Below are 11,472 nucleotides of genomic sequence, written 5' to 3'. Positions count from 1 at the left end.
TTGTTACTATGTTTTATTACATGACAGGAAACAGGACTCTATTTACTTTATTGCTTTATTTCATAAATGGGAAGTTATTCTCAGTTGTGACAGACAGCAGCAGACTGTGGTTGAACCCAGTGTGAGTGTGAAGCAGAGTGGAGCTCACTCAGCCTTTCCTGGATCAATAAAGGTTTAAAGAACAACAGTAATATAAAAGTTTAAAAAATCATCTTTCAGTTCTGTGGTAACACAGCAGCGTCTGTCCAGTTGAAACCTGCAGAGCCGCAGTTGGCCGGCCAACAGTGCCCCCCCCCCCCCCCCCCCCCCCCCCCGCCACCAGGCCGGCCGGCAGCAGCCAGGCCAGCAGCAGCGCCACTATGGCCGAGGGCGACACCAGTGTGGCGTACCGCAACGGCTCACAGATGGAAACGTAGCGGTCGAAGGCCATGACCGACAGCAGCATGAAGCCGGACACGCCCAGGAAGTAGACGACAAACACCTGACAGAGGCAGGCGGAGCGGGACACGACAGGACGCTCAGACAGGAAGTCAGAGAGCAGTTTGGGGTAGATGCCGGTGCTGCCGGCAAGCAAATTCAGAAATGTCACTAGTGATTGGTTCAGATGGTCAGTCAGTCACTAGTGATTGGTTCAGATAGTCAGTCAGGCAGTCACTAGTGATTGGTTCGGATAAAATCACCCCCCCCCCCACCACACACACAGAAAAAACAGCTAATGAGGAGGAAATCTCAGGTTGATTAATGGAGTGGAAACCAGATGGACATTCAGTCTGAGTTAAATTTTGGGTTGGGAAAAGTTGATGAGAAACATTTCCATTCTTTCAACAGTCACCGCCTCCTGACAGACTGTGGTTGTATTGAGCAGGTCAAAGGTGTGAATGCAGCAGCAGTGTTGCTGAATGTGCGTTCAGCTCAAACAGAAGTGCAACAATTAGCTACTTCAAACTCAATGTGTGGACAGAGATTAATGTAAAATGCATTTCTTCCCTTCTCTCTCTCTCCCTCTCTTTCTTGCTCAGTTGCTTGGTGCTGGGAGGCAATGATAAAGCAGCAAAAAGGAAACGTGCATTTATCAAAAAGACCTTCTCTTCCTTCTCCCTCTCCCTCCTTCCTAGGGACTCCAGAAGGATTTTCAAACCCTAATCAGTCAACCGGCGGAGGTCCGATTCCACTTCTCCTTCTGTCAGTGTCAGAAAAACCGGAGGACTGAGGAACCCGATGCTATCCCATCAGCCCCCACAGACGCCTTTTGCAAGACAGACGCATCACGGCACCTATAGACATTCCCAGCAATCCCAATCTAACCCTCACTGCCGCACGGCTCCAACAAGGCACGTTTTCAGTCAGAAACACAGAAGTCCTCTTGATTGTGACGAAGATGTTGAGAAGGGTGAAAGAAGTGAAGATGATGAAGGTGTGGAAGGCGGAAACAGGAGCGTCAGACTTTCAGAGGCTGACTGCAGGAGGCAGGAAGACCCGTCTCTTCTGCATCCGGACGTTGAAAGCTTCCACCTTCCCAGGAGCAGTCCGGTCATCTGGCATGGAGGAGACACCGACAGGCCCTCTCCTCCTCCTTCTCTCTCTCCCCTTAACACTTAAAGGTATAATATGTAACATTTCCACATTAAAACGACAATTTTTTTGAGTTGTGTACTTACATTATCCCAAATGTTTCCAACAATGTTCAAACCCAGAGAAATCCGTAATTTTATTCAAGGTAACGGTGCATTTCATTTGGTCGCCTGTCATGGCGTCATATCCCCTTTACCCCCTAACTTCCTGTCATGGCGTCATATCCCCTTTACCCCCTAACTTCCTGTCATGGCGTCATATCCCCTTTACCCCCTAACTTCCTGTCATGGTGTCATATCCCCTTTACCCCCTAACTTCCGGGGAAACACGGGAAACACCAGATGATCCGTCAGAGAGTGAGGAAGGAAGTCGGCCAACTAGCTAGCTAGCCGCTCTAGCCGCTCTGTAGTTTTTTTCATTCTATTGTTTTTATCGCTCGCTCGTGACGGATCACGATTATTAATTCCCGTTTGTACAGGTGAACCAAACGACCCAAGAAGATCATGGGACAAGAAGAGAGCTAAAACAAGGGTAAATATTGGTGTGGCAACTTAACGTTAGCTAATGTTACTTGTGGCTATTTCATTAGAATGAAATGACATAACGTGAATAAACGTGACTAAATGTAACATGAATAAAACTTTAATACATCACCTCGTCCGTGAACATGATTTCTGCCTGAGTCACGTCAGATAGATTTTCACCGGAAAATGGTGGTGAAGACAACAACTCCCATGATCCCACGCTACTTCATGACATCATCAAACTACGTATTTTGTTATTGTTTTGATTGAGAGACCCCTAGCGGCAGAAATTACATAATGTGCGTTTAACGCATTTTATATTTTCCCTGCACTTCTGTCTGACATGATAATTCTGAGGTCACAGGAATATTGTCAGGGAAATGTGGCTTTGACCCTCTTTCACCCTGTCGACCCGTCATTACAAACGCATGTGAAGCGGCCAAGGCTTTGTTCAAACCCAAAGAACTTTATTTTAAATTCTAATCAAGATCCCAAGATTTCTAAAGATGCCAAATGTCATGCTGGATTACAGGGAAATGTGTAATCTGCTGAATTCTCATGAACGTGTTTATATTCTAAAATACCTGCTATTACAACACTGCTTGACTCATGTTTGTAACGTATCCTTGTAACTTATGCCCTTTTTCCACAATGTAACATTCTGTTATTTGTCTGTTATCTGTTATCTGTGTCATTTAAATTCTGTCATGCAGTTCTGTTATATTTTTGCTTGTGATCTTGAAACCTTCTCACCTCTTTTGTCGTTTGCTTGTTTGTGTCTTACTTTTTGCCCCTAAGGGATTTTTGTCTCACCCCACTATGATTTGATCAGTTTTCATCACCGCATGAATAAACTAAAACTAAAAGCGAAACTTTTCTACTCCCAGCTCTCGCTCCCCGTCCCCCGCTCCCGGTGCAGCGTCTCTGGGTGAAGCCGGAGGTCCGGAGGTTCCTGCTGAGTCTCGCCGTCGGTCCTGGCTCCAGGAGGACAAGACGCCGCTCTGCGTCTCCGTCTCGCCTCCTCAGCGTCGGGCTCCACCTGCCCTTCAGGGGACAGCAGGGATCGGCTGAGGAGCATAGAGCTATACTAGAGCTGGAATCCTCCTGGTTCTCCCTTACCCTGTCCCCCTCTGATGCTGCACTGGGTCTATCCTCAACCTGAATAAACAAGTGATTGAATGGATGAAGTATCTTAAAACAGAGGGTTTACATGACAAGGTCTGCAGTGCACTCTTGTGTTGAGCAGTGTTATAAATCTCAGATTTAAAACTAGAAAAACAGTTCCTGGAGAAACTGTGTGGACTTGCTGCAAGCAGCTGGAAGTATAAGAATACCTAAGTTAGACAGGTTAGTGAGTTAGACAGGTTGTTATTGGCTGGTCTTTGAGCCAGGTGATGTCACCTTCTATAGAGTACAAAAGGTGGTGACATCACCTGGCACAAAGACCAGCCAATAGCGGATGGCCAGTGTAGTATGCTATTTTTCACCATAGGTGTCAGGCTTCACCAAAGATTTGGGTTTGGGGTTTAGTTACTAAGTGGCGCTCTTTCCCTCCCATTCCTGAAAAAAAATTCTCGTAATGGCGGAATTGATAAAGCGAGTGAGTAAACTAGTAAACTTGCTACCTGCCTCTTCACTTGTTATCGTGGGACATGTGACCTTCAGCGGGAGAAAAATATGCCAAAGCGAGACACGTAACCGGTGACACTTCTCCGCAGGTACGTACATGTAGCTTAGCTATTAGCCTTTATGCACGTTCCTTCATGAGGTTTGTCCTTTGGGGCCTCCGTAGCCCAGCTTTGCTAGGGTTTATTTACAAATGTGTTTCTGTCACCCTCTATGGTCGGAAAATTGCTTAGTGCATCTTTAACAAATGTGCAACATGCTTGAAAGGTTCAACCCAGAGAGCAGTGCAACAACAGGTGTCTGCCTTATGTGATTTAGTGTTGATTTGCTCTTTAAACATATTCTTGTATGTATATAAATAGAGGAAATCTTTAATTCCTAAAAATAGGACCCCTTTGATGCATTGTTAAATTAGATTTTGCTGTGTTACATTTTCAATTTTATTATTAATTAATTTAAATAGAAAGTATTTTTTTTGTATCATTTTAATGTAAAGTTACTGCATTTTAAAAAAATCCACCAGTATTTAAGGCTGTTTTAAACTAACTCCTGTAACATTTGAACTGGAAAGCCTCCACTCAGCAGATTTACCTCATTTGAATTAATTAGATTAGATAATTAAATACCCTTTTAACTACATTACATTTATTTGCAAAACATCATGAAAAACATTATTTTAATCCTGAGCTGTAGTACTGTATATTTGAAAACAAAATTAGGAAAACTGAATGTCATATAAAATTAAAATGACCATTCAAATACAACATTAATTGAAAACACTGAATGCATAATATATTGATCAATGCATATCATACATGATACAAATTGTTTCCTAAATTTTTAAACATAAAAAAGCAATGTTGGTACACAGACTGTGCCAGTAAGTCTATGGCCATAACATTCCAGTTATACTATTTGTGCAGCCTGGGAATTTGTCACATACATCATAATCATTTTTTCAGCCAAGATCTGACCTCTGTTCACCTCTATTCCTACTGTGAGAAAGTTGAGTAAGATGCCACATACTTGTCCTTAGTACTAAGACATTATTGATGGGCTATATGGACCAATTTAGTCCCATAGTTTGTTTGTCCACATTAAAGCATAGCCATGAAATCAATGTAGGCTGTGGTAATGTTCTAAGTGATTGTTTTTGACCATGATAACATCCTGGAAATATGTCTTCTAATTTCTGGTAATTTCAGACCATACACAAGAGGGTTCAGAACTGGAGGAATTACTACAAATTCCAGAGATAAAATTACAGCAGCAAATGGATTTAGCTCTTCAAGGTTATAACGGCTAAGGGCAATATCACAAAATCCTGTGATAGAATAAATCACAAATGTAACAATGTGTGGTAGACAGCTTTGTAATACTTTTCCCTTGAATTCAGATGAGCTTTTCCTACAAACAAGCAGAATTTTCAGATAAGTGTACAAGACATAACAAAAGGGCAGAAAAGCTGTAGTTATGGTCACTAACATACCAACAATATTGTTTACAACAGTGGTGACACATGACAATTTTACAACATTCCAGTTTGCACAGAACACTTTTGGTATCTTGTTTCCACATAAAGGAAGTCTGACGGACAAATAAATGCATGTTGCAACAGAAAAGGCTGGACAGATCCATGCAAAGGCTGCCAACTTCGAGACTGTTTTAGAGTTAATTTTGCTGTGATAGTGTAAAGGCCGACACACAGCAATATATCTATCATATGCCATAATGCTCAGAATGGTGAGTTCATAGGATGCATAGGTATAAATAACATAGATCTGAGTGAAACAAGCTGGGTGTGAGATCAAATGAGTTTCAGATAGAAGGTCCATCAGGAATCTGGGGAAGAAGCCAGCAGAACCATACAGAGAGTTGACAGACAGACATGCAATTAAAATATACATTGGCTCATGTAGTGTTCTCTCTTGTGATATTACCAGTATTATGACAAGATTAGAAGAGACAATAATACTGTACAACAGGAGGCAAAAGACAAAGGCTGGATAACGGTAGTATTCTATGTTCACAAACATGGTGAGGTTGAAGTAAAATGGAAGAGTACTGTTTTCCATTCAACCCACAGATTAAATCCGAGATTCTTTGGAAAAAATATAGAATTAAATATTTATATCCTTTTTGTTATGCAACCTTTTGCCCTTGTTTAAAGAAATCAACTGTATAACCGTGTAAAGGAGAATTGAAGCAGTTGAATGTTAAGCAATTGAAGATATTTTTGAGCGAGGGTATCTCTCTAGCCTTAGTCCCATTTAGTTCTATTACATTGACCAACCTGGAGGACAGTAATCGTCTCAGAGAAGATCTATATTATGCTGTTGGTAAGATCTTTAGACAGACAGACTACAACTGTGGGTTAATTTGAGGACCTGAACGTCTTTTATCTCGTTTTACCCTGTAGATGTCACCACAGTATTTACACTCTGGAGAATTCTTTCCCACAGTGTATGTAAAGATTTCTGGTCAAGGATTAGTTTCCTATCCATAAATATGAAATACTAAATTGCCCTTTTTTTTTAATGCAAAACAGGTATCATCACGCAAAAGTGGTTGTGCCTTTTATGCTCCCACGGTGTCTGAGGGTCAGGGCGGGAGTGGGACTCATTTCTAACCTGGGATATTCATGCTGCAGACCACTATGTGTATGTGGTGAAGGTAAAGATGAGATAAAACAGCACTTTATTGAATTGGCGGACAATGCCAAGGAAATGTCAAGTATGATATGATAGGAGGAGGATGTGACGCAGTGTAGGATGGCTGCACAGAACCTCCACGTCCAAACTCCCTCTAAACCTTTTTGCAAATACTTCTATAAACCTTCCAGACTCTTCAACTTTGTCAGTTATGAAATTCAATTGCTAAACAATGGCGGGAAGAAGTACTAAAAATTAGCAAGAAAGATCAAAACTGCACTGGAAAAACCAAACTTTGACTGATATGAGCAGGAACGTGGATATGGCGATTTAAAATTCGACCAACGTTTTGACAGAACGGAAAGTAGATTGGATGGTGTAGATCGTTCTAGTGAATGATTATTGTTGGTGACCATCGCTGCTATGTGTGGACACTTTGGGTGCATTCCATTTGGTAACGATTTCTCCTCGTCTCCTCGCCTCACGTCTCTTCCTCGACTCCTCGGTCAAAGGTCACGGAGGAAACGAGGAGGAGATGTGAGGAGGCGAGTGAACCTGGCTTGTCAGTTGGAACGTCCTCACTCCGCCATATTGAACTGACGTGTGAAGCGCTGTGTTGAGGCTCCTCCCACACAGGATGACAGCTGTCTAAATTATTCTAAGGCTCATGTTTTATCCACATAAAAACGTTTAACAAAGTTCAGATTAAAGTTTAATTCATCTAAATTATGCCAGCCTATAGTGAGCCGTGTCTACCTCAAAAAAGATAGAACAAAAAATCCCTAATGCCTAAAAAGCGTTTCTGTTTCTGTTTTTATTCAGTTTTTTTTTGTTATTCTGTCTGCTGTATGCTACATTTTAATTTTGTGAAGCACTTGTAGCACTGATAAGAAAGGTGCGATACAAATTGTCCAACTTTTATCCTTTATGCGACTTGGATTAGACAACGATCATGTGGCTGTTTGACACTCACTGGCAATGAACCAAAGTGCTTTCTTTTTATTCCTAAATAAATAAATAAATTCCCAAATAACCATAGATCTAGCTGTAAGAGCAAAATGTGCGATTTAAAACAAGGAAATGCTGTTAATGTTTAGTAAGAATTTATTCTCCAGAAGAGAAATTCCATGGCAACACACACAAACACAATTCATAAGCATGATGAACACTGAATGAGAGACACATCAAACAAACGCAGCAAACCAGCTGGTGATCCAGAGAAGACACAGAAGTGATTCCAGCAAAAGACAAACATGCGGCCTTTATGATGAAAATATGTGCTGTCATGGCAACGGTCATTACGCACCGTGACCAAGGTTATGAATATGGTGAGAATGGAAACAGAGGAAGGCTACGCCTAAAAGGCAGAGAAATTTGAATTTTATTTATTTTTTTACATTAAAAAAATAAAATAAAACTGTCTCTAATATAGTTGAAAATCGCTCCGTCTGCTGCTCAGGCCGTGCGTCCTCGGTCACTTCCCGGAGAAACCCCAGCAGCTCCCTCTGCTCTTCACCTCTTGGCTGCCGGGGGACCCGAGGAAGCCGCGGAGGTCACACATGGGAGCGGGCAGCAGCATCTGATGGCCCCGGTTGCTCGTCAGGGGGACTGGGATCGGGGCTGGATGGGGAGCGCACAGCGGCTGACTCCGGCTGCTGGTCCACATGAGTCTGTTAAAGCGGGAGGGAGCGCCGACGGCCTCCCGCCGGTAGCCTCATGCAGGAGGGAGAACCGGGGCCAGCTGCAGCCGTTTGCTCCCCATCCTCAGACCCAGAGCCCGGTGCTGGTGACTTGAGGTCCTGTTAGAAAGAGACGCGCATGGTGAAAGAGTCGCATGTGTGCGTTTATAGGCTATTTCTATATGTCCTAATGAACGGATTTCATTCAGGCTTATTAGACCATGGAATGTCATTCATATTAATGATAAATCCTATAAAATAACTCCATAGCCTATAAAATTCACGTTACTTGCCCCCCACTCACCCCACTATGCGCTGGAGGATCAGCTGGCGCGTCTCCTCTGTGTCTATAATCACATTCAAGCCTTAAGATCATTTCCTGATGCCTATTTGGGAAAAGTTTGACATCCTACAACTACAGCAGATCTGTCAGTATATGAACATTTAAGTATACCCCTTCATTAACAAATGTGAGGCTAACATTTAAAACCTCTGCTATTTCTGTTTGAAAAATATATAACAAGTTGGTGCTACTTACTTACCTTGCGAGGCAGCTGGATTCGCGGAATCATCTGGCAAGTCAGGTTAGCTACTTACACCTGTGGATTTTTTTTCTGCCAATGTCCGCACGTTTTCTGATGGTATGGAGGCGGGCTTATATCCACACGTGCCAATAGTTAATTGACTTCACTCATTATTTCCGCATCGAGGATACACCTGAGTATCCTCCGATCACGCCTTATTGGAGGACGGAGGCGAGGAGACTTGAAGGATCCTTCATGTGTCTTTTAACCAATTGGAACATCCTTAATGATGGCGGCTCATTTTTGGATGCCGGGTCAGCGAGGAGACGAGGTCGCGAGGACGGAGGAGGAGACACAATACAATGCACCCGAGGAGACATGAAGGATCCTTCATGCGTTTTTTGACCAATTGGAACGTCCTTCATGATGGCGGCTCATTTTTGGATGCCGAGTCAGCGAGGAGACGAGGCCGCGAGGACGGAGGAGAGGACGCATTTTGGCCAAATGGAATGATCCCTTTGAGACAGCGTACTTCAGGAAGTGCGCTACTGGGCATGGGCAGTAGGTTACTTGTGGGTAATGTGTATCTCTCTCTCTCAATATGCCTGTTGCCTACATGGCTGTGTATTCCGTTAGTTGATCACTGCAAGTTTATAAAATAAACCCACATGCATTTAAAGTCATGGACTCATCACAGATTTCAACATGGTGTCAGAAGTCAGCACAGATCTTTGGCCTGTGAGTTCTACATTGTTTTGTTCATTACACCTAGAAGACGGTGATGGCGGATGGATTTCTTTTTTTTTTTTTATATATTTTTATCGCAGTGTTGCACTCTGATAAGCCTTCCAAGACGAGGGCATATATCCTCCTCAATCTCGCAGGACCAGAGTCCAGAGAAGACCCTCCTACAGTTTTTACACTACATAGAAATATGAGACATCAAAACGTGCGGCTTATTGAGGGGAAGTGTGCTATTACTTTTCTAAGAGATTCGTCGTGGGGTTTTTGAGATATTCGTGATTAAGTGTGATTTTTTGGCCCATTGACTTGAATGGGATTTTGCATAAAGCAGCTGTAGCTCAGAAACCGTAAGAGCTACAGTTCCCAAACTGGGTACATGGGTTCACAGTGTCCCCTTCTGCTCTGGTCTAAATAATTACACCAATTGACCTGATGGTGGCGCTATAACAGCCCTTTTTACCTTAGGGTCCATAACTTTTGAACCGTAGTTTGTCCTTAAGCAAGAGTTGCTGACAAACGACCTTAATAAATTACTGAGAAACAGAGCAGAGTTTCTCATCCATAGGACTAGGCAACATTATTACCTTCATAGTGCCCAACCAAGCCATTTACTGGCATTGAAACTCAAAACCAATGAACAATTAGCAAACATAGCCTCAGTTAAATCTCCCACAGGGAATTTGTGCACTGTCCCAACTGAGATCAGTGATAATTTTCTTGCATTCTACTCCAGACACCTCAGAGATAAGTTAAAACAAGCACTCTTGCAGGAGCTTTCTGAACCCCCTTCAACTCCCACAGCTTCCTTATGATGCCTGCCTCGAACTAGATGCTCCCATAACTGCACAGAGCCCTAGTAATATGAATAAGGGTAAGTCACCAGGGCTAGATGGTATACCTCGAGCCCTGCCTTTTGGCCCCAAGTTGGTTGAAATGGTTCTTTCTCTAAAAATGGCAACATAGCTATTATTTCTTTGCTTTTAAAAAAGGGAAGGGACCCGCCTGACTGCTCAAGCTACCGCCCTCTGTCAATTTTAAATGCTGATATTAAGATGTTTGCCAAAGTCTTAGCTTCTCGATTGGAACCATATATGCCCGCTATAATCCATCTGGATCAAACGGAAGAAGAAAATTCACTCCCTGATCCCTAAATGTATCTTGGCTAAGAAAAGACCCTTGAAAAGGGATAATTTAAAGACTTAAATTATCTACACTTCAGAGACAAAAAAAATGTAGGTGGATTAGACCTCCCAAACTTTCAATGTGTTAACACAATGGTCATTTGTGTTACACCCTCTCTCCACCTGGTTTGATCCTGCTGCTTGTGTGTCCTGGCGTCCTATTGAGGAGAACATTTTTCAGCCTCACAGATTACAAGACTTTATTTATTCCAATATCTCTGTTAAACAATCTAAAATGAAATTTGGCTCCATTATCACTGAGCTTATCTCTGTTTGGTGTATCACTGAAAAATTCTGTAAAATTACTCCAAAATGGTATCATATTTCTTACAAAAATACACAATCTGCTGTGACTCTGACCACAACATCAAGTTTGGCCTTAAGGTCCTTTCCCAAACCACTCCCTATCCACTACCACTTCACCACCAAGTGTTACTCCAAATCAAGTTGCAGCTGTGGAGGGCTGTCACTGTAATGACACTCCCTATAACCACAACAGATCTGAATTTCCATACTTCTGGTATCATCCAAAGTTTTTGCTATGAGGCTACTTGAAATTATTGAAGTAATGATAGATCAGTAATAACTACGTGGGCATTGTTGACAGTGCCATTGTTCCACATTACCCAATAATTTGTATTCACATCTATGATGTACATCATCAACACAGCAAGCACAATACTTATGAAAATATAAATATAGAAATTTAATAAATAAATAGAAATTCCTGTGTTTTCCCAGAGAGGTGGAATGCTGTACATGCAGTTGAACCCAGCAGTGTTTACAATAACCCAGAGGCTTGCTTGAGGAGATATTTTTGTCTCACCGGCAGTCTGTGGCACTTTTGCTGAGACTGATTCACAATCCGGGACATGGATGGGGCCAGGAGTTGGAAGTCCTAATTTTTCTACAGCTTAGAACATGGGCTTTGCCTCTCAGTGGTGCCTCATGCATTTGGGGTTCCTAGATCC

General features: G+C 42.4%; 1 protein-coding gene across 1 annotated transcript; it reads right to left on the bottom strand.

The window, feature by feature from the left end:
• Positions 1-398: 398 nt before the first annotated feature.
• On the bottom strand, positions 399-5,797 carry LOC139658086 (olfactory receptor 6N1-like). The gene is made up of 2 exons (XM_071536117.1): positions 4,887-5,797; positions 399-513 (listed from the first exon to the last, which is right to left on the bottom strand). The coding sequence occupies exons 1-2, from the start codon at positions 5,795-5,797 to the stop codon at positions 399-401; spliced, it is 1,026 nt and encodes a 341-aa protein (XP_071392218.1).
• Positions 5,798-11,472: the final 5,675 nt, after the last annotated feature.

This window comes from Centroberyx affinis, unplaced genomic scaffold (genome assembly GCF_046629955.1).
Source record: "Centroberyx affinis isolate AG114_WGS23_722 - 3 ecotype Tasmania unplaced genomic scaffold, CSIRO-AGI_Caff_v1 ptg002828l_1, whole genome shotgun sequence".
In the NCBI taxonomy this organism is placed as follows: domain Eukaryota; kingdom Metazoa; phylum Chordata; class Actinopteri; order Beryciformes; family Berycidae; genus Centroberyx; species Centroberyx affinis.
This window is presented reverse-complemented; position numbering and strand designations above follow the sequence as displayed.

Bases quoted from the DNA above. Each gene is read 5' to 3' on its own strand.
- LOC139658086 (XM_071536117.1), bottom strand. From the start codon at position 5,797: ATGGAAAACAGTACTCTTCCATTTTACTTCAACCTCACCATGTTTGTG. The intron at 514-4,886 runs ATCATGGTCAAA...TGTCTGAGCGTC, and splicing joins AGACATATTTCCAGGATGTT to CTGTCGTGTCCCGCTCCGCC.